This window comes from Oryctolagus cuniculus, chromosome 21, assembly GCF_051225735.1.
Source record: "Oryctolagus cuniculus isolate XC-2025 breed Fujian yellow rabbit chromosome 21, ASM5122573v1, whole genome shotgun sequence".
NCBI classification, from domain to species: domain Eukaryota; kingdom Metazoa; phylum Chordata; class Mammalia; order Lagomorpha; family Leporidae; genus Oryctolagus; species Oryctolagus cuniculus.
This window is the reverse complement of record NC_142887.1, coordinates 33,315,635-33,336,398: the sequence shown is the minus strand read 5'-3', so window position 1 is coordinate 33,336,398 and position 20,764 is coordinate 33,315,635. Positions and strand designations below refer to the sequence as shown.

The 20,764-nt window shown below is 56.2% G+C and overlaps 1 protein-coding gene across 1 annotated transcript; it reads left to right on the top strand.

Moving 5' to 3' along the window:
- The first annotated feature begins 7,015 nt into the window (after positions 1-7,015).
- LOC103351729 (RIMS-binding protein 3A) lies at positions 7,016-12,323 on the top strand. Its single transcript, XM_017349558.4, has one exon. It carries the CDS (start codon positions 7,160-7,162, stop codon positions 12,188-12,190), a length of 5,031 nt encoding a protein of 1,676 aa, XP_017205047.4. The 5' UTR covers positions 7,016-7,159; the 3' UTR covers positions 12,191-12,323.
- The last annotated feature ends 8,441 nt before the right edge of the window (positions 12,324-20,764 follow it).

Genomic DNA, 20,764 nt, shown 5'->3' with positions numbered 1-20,764 from the left:
TTTTTTTTTTTTAGGTAGAGAGCCATCTACTGGTTCACTCCTCAAATGCCTGCGACAGCTCCCAGCTGCGGCCAACACCAGGAGACAGGAGTGCAGTCTCCCAAGGGACCTGACTCCTTGAGCCATCACTGCTGTCTCCCGTGTGTACAGAAACAGGAAGCAGGGACTCTAACCCAGGACCTCCAAAATGGGATAGGAGTGTCCCAAGATGAGGGTGTCCCAAATAGTGACTCAACCACTAAGTCGAATTCCCACCCCCAGTAGGCTTTTTTTTTTTTTTTTTTTTTTTTAGATTTATTTTACTTATTTGAAAGGCAGAAGGCAGAGAGAGAGAGAGAAGAGAGAGAGAGGTCTTCCATCCGCTGGTTCACTCGCCAGATGGCTGCAACGGCCAGAGCTGCGCCGATCCGAAGCCAGGAGCCAGGAACTTCTTCCTGGTCTCCCATGTGGGTGCAGGGGCCCAAGGACTTGGAACATCTTCCACTGCTTTCCCAAGCCATATTAGAGAGCTGGATCAGAAGTAGAGCAGCCGGGACTCGAACATGCACCCATATGGGATGCCGGCACTGTAGGTGGCAGCTTTCCCTGCTATACCACAGCGCTGCCCCCCCCCCCCCGCCATAGGCTTTTTAAGGGGCTCCTTATTGTGGCACAGTGGTTTGAGCTGCTACCTGCGATGCCAGCATTTCATATGAGCACTTTCACTTCTAAGCCAGCTCCCTGCTGATGTGCCTGGGATAGCAGCAGAGGATGGCCCGAGTGTTTGGGCCCCTGCCACCCACGTGGGAGACCTCAGTGGAGTTCCAGGCTCCTGGCTTGGGCCTGACCCAGTCCCCATTGTGGCCATTTGAACCAGCTGATAGAAGATCTCTCTCTGCCTCTCCCTCTCTCTCTCTCTGTCACTCTGCCTTTCCAATCAATACATGCATTTTTTTTAAAAAAAAAAAGTCTTATTGTTAAAATATTGGTTGATTGGAAAGGCAGAGTGACAGAGAGAGAGAGAGAGAGATGTTCCATCCACTGGTTCACTCCCCAAATGCACACAACAGCCATCAAAAGTGGAACACCAGGACTCGAACCAGCACCCATATGGGATGCTGGTGCTGCAGGCCAGGGCTTTAACCCGCTGCACAACAGCTGAGCCAAGCTGAAACCAGAAGCCTAGAACTTCATTCGGATCTCCCACATGGGTAGCAGGGGCCCCAGCACTTGGGCCATTTTCTACTGCTTTCCTAGGCGCATTAGCAGGGAGCTAGATCAGAAGTGGAGCAGCCAGACCTGGAACCCAGCACTCTGCTGAGGGATGCTGGTGTCAAAAGCAGCAGCTTTCTCATGGGCACGGTGTCCCCGTGAAGTCCGTGTTGCTCACCCCCGGCACTGGCCCATGCTTCAACTTGACTACATTCCTCTGTGATATTTGTACTTCACCTTGGCCTCCCCTCTTAGGCCATCAACCCCATGAGGGCAGAGGTCACCCCAGGCCCCGCCTACTTCTCTCTTCTTTGGCCGCGTGCTCACTGAGCACATACCATGTGCCCAGACACTCTTCTACACAGCAAGGGGACAGCAGACAAGAAAACACATGAAGTCCAAAACCAGGACAAGTGGGAGGGCTGGCCCATCCCCACCCACAGGCCAGGCAGGCTCTGCCCAGCTCAGGGCTTTGGGTAGCAAAAATGAGAGCTAGGGGGCCGGTGCTGTGGGGTAGTGGGTTTAAGCCCCAGCCTGTGGTACTGGCATCCTATATGGGCGCCGGTTCAAATCCTGGCTGCTCCATTTCCCATCCAGCTCTCTGCTATGGCCCGGGAAAGCAGTAGAAGATGGCCCAAGTGCTTGGGCCCCTGAACCTGCATGGGAGACCTGGAACAAGCTCCTGGCTCCTAACTTTGGATCAACCCAGCTCCTGCTGTTGAGACCATTTAGGGGGTGGGCCAGTGGATGACACATCTGTCTCTCTCTCTCTCTCTGCCTCTGCCTCTCTGTAACTCTGCCTTTCAAATAAATAAATATTTAATAAAAAAAGAAAAAAGAATGGGAGCAAGGCAGGCTTGCAGCGGAAGGATGTGAATCCAGGCTCCCAGACCCCATGGGAGTCATAGACTAGGACCGTGGCGGGAGGGAACATGGTGATGTGGGATGAACCAAGGTGTGAGAAGTGCACCTTGCCTTAATTCAGGGTCAGTGGAATCAGAGTAATGGTGTATGTGTGTATGTGTGTGCGTGTGTGTCACACACACACAATAAACAAGAGAACCTCTGACCTCTGGGGTTTTCAGCTGGCTTGGAGGAGCTGAATCCTATCAAACCAAAGTGCAGGCATGGGCATTTGCTCAGAGGTAAAGATATCACTTGGTGCACCCACATCCTGTGCTAGAGTTTCTAGGCTTGTGTCCCTGGTCTATTTCTGATTCCAGCTTCCTGCTAATGTGCACCCTTCAATGCAGCAGGTGGCTCTCTGGTACTTGGGTCCCTGCCACCCATATGGGAGAGACCAAGATGGTGTTTCAGGCTCCCAGTTTCAATCTAGCACAGCCCCAGTGGTTGCAGGTATTATTGGAGTGAACCAGTGAATGTAAGCACTCTCTCTCCCTCTCTCTCTCTGCCTTTTGAATACATAAAAATTATAAATCTTTTGATAATTTGGTCAAAGATTAAAAAGGAATGAAATTCTATCCTTTGCTGTGAAATGGTTGCAACTGGAAAACATCACGCAGAATGAAGTGAGCTGGACAAAGCCTGATACTACATATTCTCCCTTATATGTGCGAGCTGAAAGAATGAAATAGGGGGCCGGTGTTGTGGCACAGCGGGTTAAAGCCCAGCCTGAAGTGCCGGCATCCCATGTGGGTGCCAGTTTGAGTCCTGGCTGCTCCACTTCTGATCCAGCTCTCTGCTATGGCCTGGGACAGCAGTGGAGGGTGGCCCAAGTCCTTGGGCCCCTGCACCCACATGGGAGACCTGGAGGAGGGTCTTGGTTCCAGGCTGTGGGCTTCGGATCAGCACAGCTCAGGCCATTGCAGCCATCTGGAGAGTGGACCAGCAGATGGAAGACCTCTCTGTCTCTACCTTTCTCTGTAAATCTTTCTCTCTCTCTTCCTTCCTTCCTTCCTTCCTTCCTTCCTTCCTTCCTTCCTTCCTTCTGGACAGTGAGAGAGAGAGAGAGAGAGAGAGAGAGAGAGAGAGAGAAAGGTCTTCCTTTGCCATTGGTTCACCCTCTAATGGCTGCCATGGCCAGCGCACTGCGGCCGGCGCATCGCTCTGATCCGAAGCCAGGAACCAGGTGCTTTTCCTGGTCTCCCATGCGGGTGCAGGGCCCAAGCACTTGGGCCATCCTCCACTGCACTCCCAGGCCATAGCAGAGAGCTGGCCTGGAAGAGGGGCAACCAGGACAGAATCCGGCGCCCCGACCGGGACTAGAACCCGGTGTGCCGTCACCACAGGCGGAAGATTAGCCTATTGAGCCATGGTGCTGGCCTGTAAATCTGTCTTTCATATAAATGAAATAAATCTTTAAAAAAAGAATGAAAGAGGACAAAAAAGATGCCTGAGTATATCAGTTTTGCTACAAATGCTGTGTTTTGTCAAACTTTGTTTTAAATATTTATCCAGGGGCCAGTACTGTGGTGTAGTGGGTAAAGCCGCTGCCTGCAGTGCCGGCATCCCATATGGGCACTGGTTCCAGTCCCGACTGCTCCAGTTCTGATCCAGCTCTCTGCTATGGCCTGGGAAAGCAGTATAAGATGGCCCAAGTCCTTGAGCTCCTGCATCCACGTGGGAGACCCGGAAGAAGTTCTTGGCTCCTGGCTTCGGATCAGCTTAGCTCTTGCCTTTGTGGCCATTTGGGGAGTGAACCAGCAGATGGAAGACCTGTGTGTGTGTGTGTGTGTGTGTGTGTGTGTATTTCTCTCTAACTCTGTCTTTCAAATAAATAAAATAAATCTTTTTTAAAAAATGTTGCTTTGGGGCCAGCATTGTAGTGCAGTGGGTAAAGCCACCAGTGCCTGCTTCCCTTTTGAGCACTGGTTTGAGTCCTGCCTGTTTCACTTCTGATCCAGCTCCCTGCTAATGGCCTGGGAAAGCAGAGGATGATGGCGCAAATGCTTGGGCCCCTGCACCCGCATGGGAGACCTAGATGGAATTTCAGGCTCCTGGCTTTGGCCTGATCCAACGCTGGCTTTTGTGGCCATTTGGGGAGTGAACCAGCAGATAGAAAATCTCTCTTGCGCCCCTGTGTGTGTTTCCCTGTCTCACTGCCACTCTGCCTTTTAACTAAATGCATACATCTTTTAAAGAATTTTCAAAAAAACATGGGCTAGTATTGTGGCATAGCCAGTAAAGCCACTGCCTGCAATGCTAGCATCCTACATGGATGCTGGTTCAAGTCCTGGCTGCTCTATTTCCGATCCAGCTCCCTGCCAATGACCTGGGAAAATCAGCAAAAGATGGCCCAAGTGTTCGGCCCCTGCTACCCATGTAGCAGACCTGGAAGAAGCGCCTGGTTCCTGGCTTCAGCTCTGGTTGTAACAGCAGCCGCCTGGGGAGTGAAGTGGCACATGGAAGATCTCCCTCTCTCTAACTCTTTCATATAAATCTGAAAAAAAGAAAGAAAGAAAGAGAGAGAGAGAGAGGGAGGGAGGGAGGAAGATCCTCCCTTAAAACCTGGTGACACTCATGAGTGTCCACCATCCACTGAAGCAGGCAGAGCCAGTCAAGGAACCCTGGAGCCTTATGGCACCCAGTTGGAGAACCCCTTGTGTAATCCATCATGCTCCCTTTATATTTTATTTATTTATTTGAAAGGCAAAGTTACATAGAGTGCAAAAGATACAGAGGGAGAGAGAGAGAGAGAGAGAGAGAGAGAGAGAGATATCTTCCTTCTGCTAGTTCACCAGGCCAGGCCAAAGCCAGAAGCCAGGAGCCAGGAGCTTCTTCCAGGTCTCTCACATGGGTGGCAGGGGACCAAGCATTTGGACCAACTTCCGCTGCTTTCCCAGGCATGTTAGCAGGGAGCTGGATCGGAAGTGGAACAGCTGGGGACTCAAACCGGTGCTCATATGGGATGTTGGTGCTGCAAACAGCGGCTTAGCCCACTGAGCCACGGTGTCGGCCCCTCCGGCTCATTTCACAGATCAGGAAAATCAGGAAGGCTTCACCTGGTGAGCTAATAACGTGAGGTCCCCTCCCGGGGGCCTGCAACTCTTTGTCGTGTGTTGGGCACTGGCAACACACCACAGTAGGAATCAAGAAGGAAGACACAGTCCTGCTCTCCCAGACTCAGAGACTGTGGGGGTGGGGAGAGGGGACAGGTAGATCCCTGGACAATCACAACACAACGTGGTGATCCCAGGGATAGCCCATGTCCAGCACTGGGGAAGCCCTACTTAGCTTGTTCACAAAGCTGCATTTGGGAGCACCTTTGACACCTGCAGGCCGCTGACAGGCGGTGAATATAGGGTTGCCGGAGCCGCACCCCAGCACGCTCTGCCTCCTCCTCGCAGCAGCCAGCCTGCTCTCCTGATCTGACAGTCTGACTGTGGTGCCCAGTCCCCGACCCTGCAGTGACAGCCCAGCTGTGTCCCCACTGCCTGTGTGCCCTGCTAAACCATGAATTCCCACCAAGCCTCAGGTCTGCTGTGGGGGCGGGCACTGGGTGCAGTTGGGCTGACGCCAGGATATCCACATTCCAGATTAGAGTGATTGCTTCCATTCTAGCTCCCTGCTAATGCACACCCTGGGAGACGGCAGGTCATGGTTCAAGGACTTGGGTTCTTGCTGTCCACATGAGAGAACCACATTGACTCCTGGCACTGGCCTGGCTCAGGCCAGGCTGTTGCAGGCATTTGGAGTAGATGGAAGATATCTACATCTACACTAATCTCTCTCTCTCTCTCTCTGCCTTTCAAATAAAAAACTTTCTAATTTTTAAAAATAATCCTTTTTAAAAGCATTCATTTCTTTAGTTGACAGGCAGAGTGACAGAGAGAGATATTCCATCTGCTGGTTCACTCTCCAAATGGTTGCATGAGCATAGGGCTGGGCCCCAGGCCAAACCCAAGAGCCTGGAAACTCATCCAGGTTGCCCACCCATGTGGGTGGCAGGGACCCAAGCACTTGGACCATCCTCTGCTGTACATTGTGAAACTCCAGTATGGATGCCAGCATGGCAAGGCAGCTGTGCCACAATGCCAGCCCCTCAAATAAAATTGTTAATAAAAGCAAAACAAACAGGGGCTGGCATCATGGTGTAGCTGGTTAAGGAGCTGCCTGCGATGCCAGCATCCCATAAGGGCACAGTAACAGGGAGAGGAAGAAGGGGAGAGAGAGAGAGAGAGAGAGAGAGAGAGAGAGAGAGAGTGCTTCTATCCACAGATTCACTTCCCAAGCAACCTCAATGGCAGCTGGGGCTATACCAGACTTAAGCCAGGAGCCTGAAACTCCATCCAGGACTCCCACGTGGGTGCAGGGGCCCAAGCACTTGGGCTATCCTCTGCTGCTTTCCCATGCATATTAACAGGGCCCTGGATCGGAAGTGGAGCAGCTGGGACTCAAACCAGTGCCCATATGGTGCTGGCACTGCAGGCAGCAGCTTAACACGCTGTGTCACGACACCAGCCTCTTGTGCAGAACTTTTGATGTGGTGTGGGTTTGAGGTGTCTGAGCTGCAAAACTGGCACAGGTGGTTGAAAGAGGTAATGAGGGGCCGGCGCAGTGGTGTAGCGCAGTAGAAGGCCCAAGTCCTTGGACCCTGCACCCATTTGGGAGACCCGGAAGAAGCTCCTGGCTCCTGGCTTTGGCCAGGTTGTGGCCATTTGGGGGAATGAACTAGCTGATGGAGGATCTCTCTCTCTCTCCTCTTCTCTCTCTGTAACTTTGCCTTTCAAATAAATAAATAAAAAGATGAACCAGGTCCTCGCTGGTGGCTGGTATCATCCCAAGCCCAGAACTTGGGACTTCTCTTCTGTTTAAATAGATAATATATGGGAACAGGCATACCTTGGCCTTGAAGGGACTTCAGTGTCCGGGGTGGGTCACAAGAGACGTGGTGCCAAGGAGCAGGAGCGACAGGGGCCAGAAAGACTCCCATCCCTGAATCCCAGGAGGGGCACCAGTCAGTTTGAGCAAAGCTGTCAAGGAGCCCTGGCCCGTGCAGCCGGGAGAAATGAGCTGTCGGGACACCCCGGGCGGGGGGATGGCTAAGAGGCGGAAGAGGCGCGTGGGGACCCCCGGGAGGGGCCGCCGGAAGGGGCGCGCGGAGCGGTTGGCCGCGGCCCGGGCGGCGGCCGTTGACGAGCTGCCGCCTGCCGGGCGGGGCCGGGCGTTAACCCGGGCCACAGCCACGATGACCAAGGACTCGCCCAGTCCCTCGGGCGGCGGCCGCGGGTCGCCCAAGAAGCCGGGCAGCCCCGGCCCGTCGGCAGCGGTGCTGGAGGAGCAGAGGCGGGAAGTGGAGAAGCTGCGGGCCGAGCTGGAGGCGGAACGGGCGCGCGGGCGGGCAGAACGGCGGCGCTCGGCGACCCAGGCGCGCCAGCTGCGGGAGGCGGCCGAGCGGGAGCGGCAGCAGCTGGCTGACCATCTGCGCTCCAAGTGGGAGGCCCAGCGCTTCCGGGAGCTGCGGCAGCTGCAGGAGGAGACGCAGCGGGAGCGCGAGGCCGAGATCCGCCAGCTGCTCCGCTGGAAAGAGGCCGAGATGCGGCAGCTGCGGCAGCTGCTGCAACGCGAGCGCGACGGCGTGGTGCGCCAGGCCCGGGAGCTGCAGCGCCAGCTGGCCGAGGAGCTGGTGAGCCGCGGCTACTGCGGCCGCGCGGCGGCGCCCGAGGTCTCCGCGGCGCAGTGCCGCTGTCGCCTGCAGCAAGTGTTGGCGCAGCTGCGCTGGGAGACGGACGGCGAGCAGGCGGCGCGCATCCGCCACCTGCAGACGGCGCTCGACGTGGAGCGCCAGCTCTTCCTCAAGTACATCTTGGAGCACTTCCGCTGGCAGCCCGTGGTGTCCGAAGCTTCGGACTCCTCCCAGAACCTGCGTCCCCTCCAGGAGCGGCTCCCCGGGCCCGCCAACGGCGCTCGCCGCACCCCGAAGCTCGCCTGCCGATTGGGATCCCTCGATAGCCTGAGCTCCGGCGCCCGCGCCCGCTCGCGCTCTCTCGATCTGGTGCCGGCCGCAGGCAGCAGCTCCCCAGACGACCTGTTTCCGACGCGCGCCAGCTCACTGGATTCCCTGGCGCCAGCGCGGTCGCGGTCGCACGACAGCAGCACCCCGAGTGGCCCCAAAGCCTCCGAATCCGAGGCTCGGGCCTCCTCCTCAACAGACGCCTCCATCCTGGGCTCACCCTTGCCGCCCCCGCCAGCGTTAGCGCACAGGAGCCCCAGCGACCCGCGCGGAGAAAGCCCCGGGGGCCAGCCCTGCGAAGCTCCGACCTCCGCGCCGTCGCCGCCAGACCTGGGCTACCACGAGCTGGTGAAGCAGAACTCGGAGCTGACCGAGGCGCTGCGGGTGTTGGCGCGCCGCTGCTCGGGGCTGCAGGAGGAGAACACGCAGCTGCGGCGCGCGGGCTTCCCCGTCCAGGCGGCGGAGAAAGTGAGACGACTTCAGGTGAAGCGCGCGGAGCTGACGGGCCTGGCCCGGCGTCTGGAGGACCGCGCCCGCAAGCTGCAGGAGACGAACCTGCGGGCGATGAGCGCGCCCGTGCCGGGCCAGAGCTACGCTGACCTGGAGCTGTGCCAAGCCTTTGCCCGCCAGCGCCTCCAGGATCTGTCGGAGCAGGCGAGCGCGCTCCTGGCCAAGGACAAGCAGATCGAGGAGCTGCGGCGGGAGTGCCACCTGCTGCAGGCGCGCGTCACCTCAGACCTCGGCGGCGCCACCCATCCCGCCGGGGGCGCTCCCTGCGCCCAGTGGCTGGGCATCAGCGACTTGGACCGGCTGCAGCGCGAGTCCCAGCGGGAAGTGCTGCGTCTGCAGAGGCTGCTGACACTGCAGCGGGGCCAGAGTGGCGCCCGGGCCGAAGGCGGCGGCCAGAGCGGCCCCTGCGAGGAGGAGGCGCGACACCAAGTGCGCGCGCTGGAACGCGAGTGCCAGGAGCTGGGCGCGCAGGCGGCGGCGGCGCGGCGGCGCGGCGAGGAAGCCGAGGCGCAGCTGCAGGCGGCGCTGCGTGAGGGCGCCTGGCTGGCGGAGGAGAACGCGCGGCTGCAGGCCCAGGCCGACTGGTTGCGGAAGGTGGCGGCGGACAGCAGCGACGCCGCCGGGCTGCTGGCGGAGCAGCTGCTGCAACCGGCGGCACGCGGGCAGGGCCAGCAGCAGCAGCTGCGGCACGACCTGCAGAAGGCTCCGAGTGACCTCCAGGCTGCCTGGGAGGAGCTGCAGGACCTGCAGTGTCAGCCCGGCCACCCTTCCAAGCAGCCCTCGGAGGCCACCCAAGGCCCCGGATCTCAAGCCGCGGGTAGCGGCGGAAGGCTCACGTTCCAGCCGGGCTCCGAGGACTGCACACCGTCACAGCCCAGGGGGGACAATCAGAAGAGGCAAACCTCTGTGCAGGAGAGCCCAGTTGCCATTGGGGAGACAGCCAGGGCTTCCCAAGAGCTAGCCACGGCCCCTGCCAGCCCAGCTCTGGGCTCCAAACCCCAGGCCAAGAAAACCAGCTCCCAGTCCAACTCCTCCTCTGAAGTGGAGTCCATGTGGGCCACCGTGCCCTCCTGCCCCACTCTGGACATGGACACAGCCAGCGAGGTGGATGATCTAGAACCCGACACTGTGTCCCCAGCCCTGGAAGTAGGGGGTGCCGAGGCATCTGCCACACCCAACTTCAAGATCTTCCTGGCTCGGTATAGCTACAACCCCTTTGAGGGCCCCAATGAGCACCCCGAAGGCGAGCTGCCCCTCACAGCTGGGGACTATGTGTATATTTTTGGGGACATGGATGAGGATGGCTTTTACGAGGGGGAGCTTGGGGATGGCCGGCGAGGGCTGGTGCCCTCCAACTTAGTGGAGCAGATTCCACACAGCGACATCCTGGGCTGTCTATCCCCTAAGTCCCCTGACCTTGGTCCCCTCCAAATCCCAGCTGCCCAGGGCAAGGCTGCTCCGAAAGCCGACAGCTTAGTGCCTGCAGAAGCCCTGGGAGCAGCGGGTCCAGGGCCACGAAGGACAAAAAATACAGACTCCAAGACAAAAGTAGCAGCGGAAACCTGCCAAACGGGCTTGCCACAGAGCCCGGGGGAGCAGGGCTTCTCCAGACCCCTCCCGGGGGCAAAGGGTGTGCTCTGTGTGGCCCCCAAACAGCTCCGCCTGCAGAGTGTCACGGCCACGTCGGCCGAGATCGCCTGGATCTGCAGCAGCAGCAACCACCCCCACGTGGTGTACCTCGATGGCCAGGAGCACGCCTTGACCCCGGCAGGTGTAAGTGGCTACACCTTCCAGAGTCTACATCCGGGCACGCAATACCAGGCGTGGGTCGAGGTTCGGCTGCCGTGGGACCTGCTGCAGGTGCTCTGGGAGACCATGTCCTCCATAATCACCTTTGACACGCCCCTGGCGGGACCCCCCGATCCGCCACTGGACGTGCTCGTGGAACACCACCACGGCTCGCCAGGCTGCCTGGTGGTCAGTTGGCTGCCCGTGACCATCGACTCAGCTGGGTCCTCCAACGGAGTCCAGGTCACCGGCTACGCAGTGTATGCTGACGGGCTCAAGGTTGCAGAGGTGCCTGACGCCACTGCTGGGAGCACCCTGTTGGAGTTTTCCCAGCTGCAGGTGCCACCAACGTGCCAGAAAGTGTCAGTGAGGACCACGTCCCTCTTTGGTGAGTCCTCGGACTCGGTGCCAGCTCAGATCCCCGAGGACCACTTCACCTGTCACCAATTGCCCGAGACCCCTCCCTTTAGCTACACCTGTGGCGACCCATCCACCTGCAGAGTCACCTTCCCCGTCTGCTCTCAAAAGCCTCTCAATGCCAAGGCCAACTCCTACACCCCTGGAAGCTGTGGGGAGCCCCAGGCCAAGTTCCTAGAAGCCTTCTCTGAAGAACCTCCCAAGAGGCCGTCCCCTATGTCCAACTTGAGCTCAGAAGGAGAACGACTGAGTTCAAGGGCCAGCCGCCGAAGCCACGGATTTGCCAAGGCTCGGGAGGGCTGCAGACAACACCTACTGTTTCAGAAACATCCCCGGGAGCACAGGTCGCCCCTGCCCAGTGGCCGGTCTGGGAGGGAAGAGAATCAGTACCGGCACAGGGGCCCTGGCAAATGCCCGGCTCCAGGAGTCATCCACCTGTTCCCCGAGGACGAGGGCAGGAAAGAACCAGAGCAGGAAAATTCTTTCCTGCAGAAGGCGCTTGGGCAAAAGCAAGACGCCCAAGGGTTCACACCTCCCCAGCTGGGCCCCAGCCCCTGCTTCCCAACTGACTTCCAGGACATTTTGAAGGAGGTGGAGGAAGAGGAGGAGGAGGAGAAGGAAGAGGAGGAGGAGGAGGAGGCAGGGTACATGGATCTTTGGGACACAGAGAGGCAAGAGCAGAGAAAGGAACCCAGACTCCAGACAAAGCGAGGACAGGCTCCGGGGGGCAAGAGAGAATGTCCAGCTCCATCTAGCAATGCCATCAAGATGTCCAGAGGTGGCCGGGTTGGGGCCGGGCCCAACACCCCAGCCAGAATCTTCGTGGCCCTCTTCGATTATAACCCCCTGGTGATGTCTTCCAACCCGGAGACTGCTGAGAAGGAGTTGAGCTTCCAGAAGGGGCAGCTGCTGAGAGTGTGGGGTCCCCAGGACTCCCACGGCTTCTACCTTGGCGAGTGCGACGGGCGAGTGGGCAACATCCCTGGGCACATGGTGGCTGAGGCGGCCGTGGGCACAGAGTGGACTGATGGGAGATGGCACTTGCTGTCCTCGGGGTGTGCGCTTTCTTTGGCCCACCTTGAGGATTTCAAGGGGCTCGCCAGCGCGCAGGGTGCCTTGTCCATGCTCCAAGGGGACTCCAGGAGAACCCCACTATGGGCCCCAAAGACTATGATGGCAGCTCTGGATTATGACCCCAAGGATGGGCGGGCAGGGGGCCGGGCGAAGGGCAAGCTGGCGCTGAGGGCAGGGGACGTGGTCACAGTCTATGGACCCATGGATGACAAGGGATTCTACTATGGCGAGTCCGGTGGCCACCGGGGCCTGGTCCCAGCACACCTGCTTGACCACATATCGCTCCATGGAGAATGAATAGGCTGCTTGCTGGGGAGGGAGGCCTCTGGCTGCCCACACCCTGCCAGAGAGAAAGCAAGCACATGGACCCTCACATCAGCACCCCCCTCCTCCCCCACCCCACAACACACACCTTAAGTAGCATTGTCACCAAGGGCGGCGGTGTTGAACTGGTGGCAGCAGCTCCCCACCCCCCACCCCGCCATGTCCTCCTAGCCTATGAAAGCAGCAGGGTTTTGTTAAGTCCCAGTTGAGTCACGTCCAACAGAAAGCAACATAAGAACCTCCGAGAGCCAGACAGGCTACCTGGAAGTTGTCGGTGTCTGCGACCTTGACCATGACCGCAACGGGTATGTGGTTGAGCGGTCGGTGCCTTTGTCCCCTGCTTGGCGTGTGGGTTTTTGTTTCTTTAGGAGTTTAACACTGTTCCTCTATTGCCTTGTGTGAAAGTCTCAAGAAAAATCTGCCTCTTAAAAAAAAGAAAAGAAAAGAAAAAAAGGAATCAGAATGTTATTTTTCTATTTTCTGTTCAATCCCTCATTAAAATGATCATAGAAAAAAAAGAGAGAGAGATTTTAGAAGTTAAAGCACAGCCAAAGGAGACACACAAGCTAACCTCTGCCTCCCTCATCTTGTGTCCTCTGGGTTTGCCCAGCTGCAGAGTCATTTTCTGGGCTGCACCCTTACCCCCTTAGGGTGGGTAAGGCCCAGGACCTTGTGGGTTGGACTCCAGAGGGTGCAGCCAAGTGCCAGCTCTGCCCTGGGGTTTGACCTAACAGTTAACATACCCATACCCTATACCAGAGCATCTGGGCTTCATACCCATCTCCAGTGTCCTGCTAGTGCAGATCCTGGGAGGACGCCACGGTGGCTCAAATCCGTGGGTTCCTGCTGCCCATGTTGGAAGGCCTGGATTGGGTTCCGGCTCCTGGCTTTGGCCTGGCCCAGCCCGGCCCCAATCATGGAAGGCACTCGGAGAGTGACCCAACAGATGGAAGCTTTCTCTCTCTCTGTCTCCCCCTACAGAACACCTAACAAAAGTCTGCCTGGTAAGAACTTCACCCATGGGTGCCGCTGTGCTGGGGCTGTGTCACTGGTGAGCCCTTTGTCCCCAGCTGGGGGCCCCACTCCAGTGGCAGCCCCCTTTCCCGATGTACCTTGAGAGGGATCCCCCTTGGGCGAGTGTGGGGAGCAACTGGGAGCAACTCGGACTAGACTAAGTTACTGGAATTAAGACTTATTCTATGCATCTGCTCTCCCACAATATGGCGCTGGGAGAGGAGAAAACAGCTTCTATACAGCTGCCTCCAGTTCAACCAATAAACAGCAGGACCTGCTCCTGATTGGAGGAGAGCAGCATACTCGGCGTGTGGGCAGCCGAGTTGGGATTGGTGGAAGAGGACTATAAAGGAGGAGAGAGACAACATGCACCGGGAACATCTATCTGAAGGAACACCTGTGCAGCCCCCGAGAGAGCCGGCCGGCGGTGTGCCGCTCCCCCGCGGAAGTGGGGAAAGTGGCCAGGGGGAACCGCCCTTCCACGGAGGTGGAAGGGTCGGTAGCCAACCCGGGAAGAACCAGCAGCAAACCCGGGGAGGGCCGAGCAGACGAAAGAACAGCGCAGGGTCCTGTGTCGTTCCTCCACGAAGACGGGGAGCGACAGGCGAGCATGTCCTCAGTTACAAAAGTGGCTCAGAGGACCCTGCTTGCCTGGCGTCCCCTGAAACCAAAGCCACCTCGTCCTGTGATCTTCCCAGGCTGTGCCACCAGGAGGCCCCATGGGAATGAGTGGGTGGTCTTCATTTTTCTCTGCTTCCACTTGCTGCTCCTTTATGACCCCTTCCCCCTGAACAACACTGTCTTCCCTAGTAGACACAGAAGTTTCTGGAAGCTTCTGGGGAGGAGACAGATCACAGAGCCAGCAGCTGGGATCCATAGCAAATTGGTTGAATGGAGGTGAAGGGATTCCACAAGATGGCCATTAGGCTGAGGTGGGAACAGGGGGCTGTCTCAGCCTGACATGTCTATGGCTTCCCTCTCCTCGAGGCACACAGGAAGTGCAAGGGGCAGCGGCAGCAGAGGCGTGCACCCATGCATGTGTTACACGTGAGCGGAAGCCTGCACCCTAACGGGGGGCGGGGCGGGAATCCACCTGGTTTCCGTTGGGTTGAAGGCCGGCATTCACAATGACACATTTTTACAGGCTCCGTTGCTGGTGCAGGGAGGGAAGCCCAGACCAGCTACCCTCACTGGACTGAAATCCTCAACCCATGCAGAGCAGGCACTACCTCACCCGGTGTGGGCCCCCAAGACACTCAGGCCAGCCTTGATCTCAGCTGAGATTGTGGTCCCCTAACATCCCCACCAAAGTTGAAACTTACTATCATAACCATTTTTAAAACGTTTTTTGTGGGGGCAGGTGTTGTGGCACAGTGGGCAAAGGCGCTGCTTGGGATGCTGGCATCCCATTTCACAGGGCTGGTTCGAGTCCCGGTTGTTCTGCTTCTGATCCGGCTTCCTGCTAATGTGCCTAGGAAGGCAGTGGATGCTGGCCCAGGTGCTTGGGCCTCTGCCACCCGTATGGGAGACCCAGATGGAGTTCCTGGCTCCTGGCTTCTGCCTGGCTCAGCTCCAGTCATTGTGGCTATTTTGAGAGGGAACCAGCAGATGAAAGATTCTCTCTCTCCTCTTTCTCTATCTGATGCTCTGCCTTTCAAGTGAATAAATCTCTTAAAAAACTAATAGGTGGGGCTGGCACTGTGGCATAGTGGGTAGGGACACCGCCTGCAGTACCAGCATCCTATATGGGCGCCGGTTGGAGACCTGGCTGCTCTACTTCTTTTTTTTTTTTTTTTTTTTTTTTTTTTTTTTTTTTTTGACAGGCAGAGTGGACAGTGAGAGAGAGACAGAGAGAAAGGTCTTCCTTTGCCGTTGGTTCATCCTCCAATGGCTGCTGCGGCCGGCGTGCTGCGCTGATCCAATGGCAGGAGCCAGGTACTTCTCCTGGTCTCCCATGGGGTGCAGGGCCCAAGCACTTGGGCCATCCTCCACTGCCTTCCCGGGCCATAGCAGAGAGCTGGCCTGGAAGAGGGGCAACCGGGACAGAATCCAGCGCCCCAACCGGGACTAGAACTCGGTGTGCCAGCGCTGCAAGGCGGAGGATTAGCCTAGTGAGCCGCGGCACCGGCCTGCTCTACTTCCAATCCAGCTCCCTGCTTCCCTGGCCTGGGAAAGCAGCGAAAGATGGTCCAAGTCCCTGGGTCCCTGCACTCACGTGGGAGACCTCGAGGAATCCCCTGGCTCCTGGCTCTTCGGATTGGTGCAGCTCCAGCCGTTGGGGCCATCTGGGGAGTGAACCAGAGGATGGAAGACCTCTCTCTCTCTCTCTCTCTCTCTCTCTCTCTCTCCCCCTCTCTGTAACTCTGCCTTTCAAATAATAAATGGATAAAAAAATTTTTAATGGATAGGCAGAGAGAGAGAAAGAGAGAGAGCGCTCCAGTCTGCTGATTCCCTCCCCCAAATGCCCACGACAGTTGAAGCCGAGCTGAAGCAGCAAGCTGGGAACTCAGCCCAGGTCTCTTACATGGGTGAGAGGGACACAGCTACCTGAGCCCTTACAGTAGGAAGCTGAAATCAGGGGCAGAGCTGAGACTCAGACCCAAGCACTCTGATCTGGGCTGCAGGCATCCCAACCTCCAGGCCAAATGCCTGCCCCGTAGCAATCATTTTTAAGTGTAGAGTTCAGTGATGTGTAAGAGCATTCCCAGTGTTGTGCAACAGAGCGCCGCAACCTTTCATCTTGCAAAACTGAAACTGGAGCTGGTACTGTGGCACAGCATGCTAGAGCCCCAGCCTGCCATGTCGTCTTGGGCAGTGGTTCGAGTCCTGGCTGCTCCACTTCTGATCCAGCTCTCTGCTATGGCCTGGGAAAGCTGTTGAAGATGGTTCAAGTGCTTGGGCCCCTACACCCACATGGGAGACCCAGAAGAACTCCAGGTTCCTTTGGACTGGTCCAGCTCTAGCCATTGTGGCCATTTGGGGAGTGAACTAGCGGATGGAAGACTCTTTCTCTCTCCCTCTCTCTCTCTCTGTAACTCTTTCAAATAAATTAAAAAAAAAAGTCTTAAAAAAAAAAAAAGGAAAAGAACTGAAACTCTGGCCCCATTGAACACTGACTGCCCCTCCCCCAGCCCCTAGGAGCAACCATTGTATTTGTGTCCCTATAGAGGTGACTACTCCAGGTACTTCATGGTGATGAGATCATAGAGTACACAGGTACTTCAGTGTTTGTGGTGAAAGACCTGGCTTTAGCCTGGCCCGACCCCAGGCCGTTGCGGCCATTTGGGGAGTGAACCAGCAGAAGGAAGATCCATCTCTGTCTCTCCTTCTCCCTCTGTGATGCTGCCTTTCAAATAATTGCTTTTTAGAAAGTAGAGGGACTGGCACTGTGGTCTAGTGGATAAAGCTGCTGCCTGCAGTGCCGGCATCCCATATGGGTGCTGGTTCGAATCCCGGCTGCTCCACTTCTGATCCAGCTCTCTGCTGTGGCCTGGGAAAGCAGTAGAAGATGCCCTAAGTCCTTGGGTGCCTGCACCTGTGTGGGAGACCCAGAAGAAGTTCCTGGCTCCTGGCTTCAGATTGGCACAGCTCCAGCCGTTGCGGCCAATTGGGGAATAAACCAGCGGATGGAAGACCTCTCTCTCTCTCTCTCTCTCTCTCTGCCTCTCCTCTTTTCTCTGTGTAACCCTGACTTTCAAATAAATAAATCCTTTAAAAAAGTAGAACTATCAAAAGAAAAGGACGGCGATGTATTTGCATACCCTATTCATAGCATTATTTACAATAGCCAAAATGGGGAAAGAACTCCAGTGTCCATTGACAGACACACAGATAAACAAAATGTGGGCTGGTGCCGCAGCTCACTAGGCTAATCCTCCGCCTTGCGGTGCTGGCACACCGGGTTCTAGTCCTGGTTGGGGCACTGGATTCTGTCCCGGTTGCTCCTCTTCCAGGCCAGCTCTCTGCTGTGGCCAGGGAGTGCAGTGGAGGATGGCCCAAGTGCTTGGGCCCTGCACCCCATGGGAGACCAGGAGAAGTACCTGGCTCCTGCCATCGGATCAGCACGGTGCGCCGGCTGTGGTGGCCATTGGAGGGTGAACCAATGGCAAAGGAAGACCTTTCTCTCTGTCTCTCTCACTGTCCTCTCTGCCTGTCAAAAAAAAAAAAAAAAATTAACAAAATGTGGTCTAACCATATAACAGAACATTATTATCCAGTCTTGGAAAAGAAGGAAATTCTCAGGGCTAGCACTGCGGTATAGAGGGTTAGGCTGCTACCTGCAGTGCCAGCATCCCGTATGGGCGCCTGTTTGAGTCCCAGCTGCTCCACTTCTGATCCAGCTCTCTGCTAATGCACCTGGATAAAGCAGCAGAAGATGGTTCAAGTGTTTGGGCCTCTGCACCCATGCAGGAGACCCAGATGAAGCTCCTAGTTCCTGATCTGTCCTTACAGCCATCTGGAGAGTGAACTGGCAGATGGAAGATTCTCTCTCTCTCTGTCTCTCTCTGTCTCTCTCTCAATTCCAACTTTCAAAAGAAAGAAAGGAAGGAAAGTCTAGCACATGCTACAACTGGATGAATTTTAATGACATTATGCTAAGTGACATAAACCAGGGGCCTGGTGTTGTGGCATAGTAGGCTAAGGTGCTGCCTGCAAAGCTATCGTGCCATATAGGAACACCAGTTCGAGTCTCACTGCTCTGATTCTGATCCAGCTCCCTGCTAATGCACCTGGGAAAGCAGCAGAAGATGGCCCAAGTGCTTGGAGTCCTGGATGGAGCCCAAGACTCCCAGCTTTGGCCTGGTCTGGCCTGGCCCTGAAATTTGCAGCCATCTAGGGATGGAAGATCTTCCTCTCTGTAATTCTGCCTTTCAAAAAAATAAAATATGAAAGATCTTCAAAAAGTCCATGGAAAATATATCAGGAAAAAAGTCTACATGGATTTTTGCATGAAAATGAGCACTTTGGCGGCGCTGTGGCTCAGTAGGCTAATCCTCCCCCTAGCGGCGCCGGCACACCGGGTTCTAGTCCCGGTCGGGGCACCGGATTCTGTCCCGGTAGCCCCTCTTCCAGGCCAGCTCTCTGCTGTGGCCCGGGAAGGCAGTGGAGGATGGCCCAGGTGCTTGGGCCCTGCACCCCGTGGGAGACCAGGATAAGTACCTGGCTCCTGCCTTCTGATCAGTGTGGTGCGCCAGCCACAGTGCGCCGGCCGCAGCGGCCATTGGAGGGTGAACCAACGACAAAAGGAAGACCTTTCTCTCTGTCTCTCTCTCTCTCACTGTCCACTCTGCCTGTCAAAAAATAAAAAATAAAAATTAAAAAAATTAAAAAAAAAAAACAAAAAAAAAAGAAAATGAGCATCTTTTGGTTCCATTTTCCACGAACTTTTAGAAAAAATATCTATTTTATCTATTTGAAAGTGTGAGAAAGAAAAAGAAGGAGAGACAGAGAAAGAGATCTTCTATCAGCTGGTTCACTCCCCAAATTGCCACAATGGCTAAGGTTGGGCCAGATCAAAGCCAGGAGCCTGGAACACCATCTAGGTCTCTTGTGGGTGCAGGGGCCCAAGCACTTGAGGCATCTTCTACTGCTTTTTCAGGTGCATTAGCAGGGAGCTGGATCAGAAGTGGAGCAGCTGGTCCTCGAACTGGTGCTCACTTGGCATGTCAGTGTTGCAGGCAGTGGCTTCACCCGCTGAACCACACAATGCTAGGCCCTCTTCATCATTCTTCAGATCACCAGCTCCCTGGTGAGCCTATAATCCACCATGGCTCCCCAGCAAATCTGATTCTGCAGGAAGGGAAAGCCCAGCCCCTTGTGGCTCGTGGGTGCTGGGTCGCAGATGCATGAAGGGGTGGGGTTAAGTACGATTTACACACGCTGAAAGAGCAGTGACAGCTTAACAAGAGGACAGAGACTTCGGTTCACACACCCTCAGAATTAAGGACAAGGGCTCTCATTCCATAAGGACCACAAATTCTGAGAACCCAGGCCAGCACTGAGGTGTAGCGGGTTAAGCTACTGCTTGCAATGTCAGCATCCCATGTGGGTGCCCATCGGAGTCCCGGCTGCTCTGCTTCCAATCCAGCTCTCTGCTGATGAACCTGGGAAGGCAGTAGAAGATGGCCCAAGTCCTTGGGCTCCTACACCCACATGGGAGACAAGGAGGAGAAGTTCCTGGCTCCTGGCTCCTGGCTTCAGTCTGGCCCAGCCATGAGCATTGTGGCCACTTGGACAGTGAACCCAGGCAATGGAAGATTCTCTCTCTCTCTCTCTCTCTCTCTCTCTCTCTCCCCTTCTCCCTCTCCCCCTCCCCCTCCCTCTCCCTCTCCCTCTCTCTCTGTAACTCTGCCTTTCAAGTGAATAAAATAAAAATATTTTTTAAAAAATCTGATAATCAGGAGAATCAGGTAGAATATTTCACTCTTATGGATCATTGGCCTTTGAGAAATTCCAGGCATCTTTGTCCTGACCAGATTTCACCTCTGGAGGGCTCAGAGGCTCTAGAAAAGGGACTTACTGGAATCGTGTGTGACCATTGGCTCCCTGCTTCCATGTGTTGATTGCTGGGGTGGGTGAGGGGGAACCATGACATCATTGTGTCCCTGGGTGAGGCAGCCTCACTACCCTGCCCTGTAGCCCAGACACTTGTGAGACCCGAATTATGGCTAAGTAATCATTTAAAACAAAAGAGTCGTGTCTCCCATTTTTAAAAAAGATTTTATTAATTTATTTGGGAGGCAGAGTTAGAGAGAGAGAGAGAGAGAGAGAGAGAGATAATTTTTTCCACATGCTGGTTCACTCCCCAAATGGCTGCGACAGCCAGAGCTGGGCTGATCCAAAGCCAGGAGCCAGGAGCTTCTTGCTGGTCTCCCACATGGGTGCAGGGGGGCCCGTCCTTGGGCCATCCTCTACTGCTTTCCCAGGCCACAGCAGAGAGCGGGATCGGAAGGGGAGCAGCCGGGTCTGGAACTGGAACTTCCGTATGGGATCGCAGAAGAACCAGGTTTGTCTGTATTCCATCACCTGACCTGGGCAGAGCAGCCTGGTCCCCAGCGGCCCGCTCACAAGGAGCGTCAGGATGAGCAAGAAAGCTCTCTCCGAGCCTGCAGGCCTGGAGTCCAGGCCCCACCCAGCCCTGCTCTTCTCAGCTCCCTCCAGGGATTGCCCCACATCCCCACAAGGGGCTGTCCTTCCAGGCCTGGCCAACCTGATGCCCACCCATGGAAGGACCCCCTCTTTACCCACCCTAAATCCTAAATCCCAGGGATCCCAGGAAACAGAAGCTGAAGACTGGGTGGGCGCTGCAGTTTGAGCTGCTGCTTGGGATACCCGCATCCTTCCTTCATAGGGCTGCCTTGGTCCCGGCTGAGCTATCTTGAGCTTCCTGTCCAGCTCCCTGCTGCTGTGCCTGGGAAAGCAATGGAAGATGGCCCAAGCTCTTGGGTCCCTGCACCCACGTGGGAGACCTGGAAGAAGCTCCTGGCTCCTAAACTTCAGATCAGGCCAGCTCTGGCTGTTGTGGCCATTCGG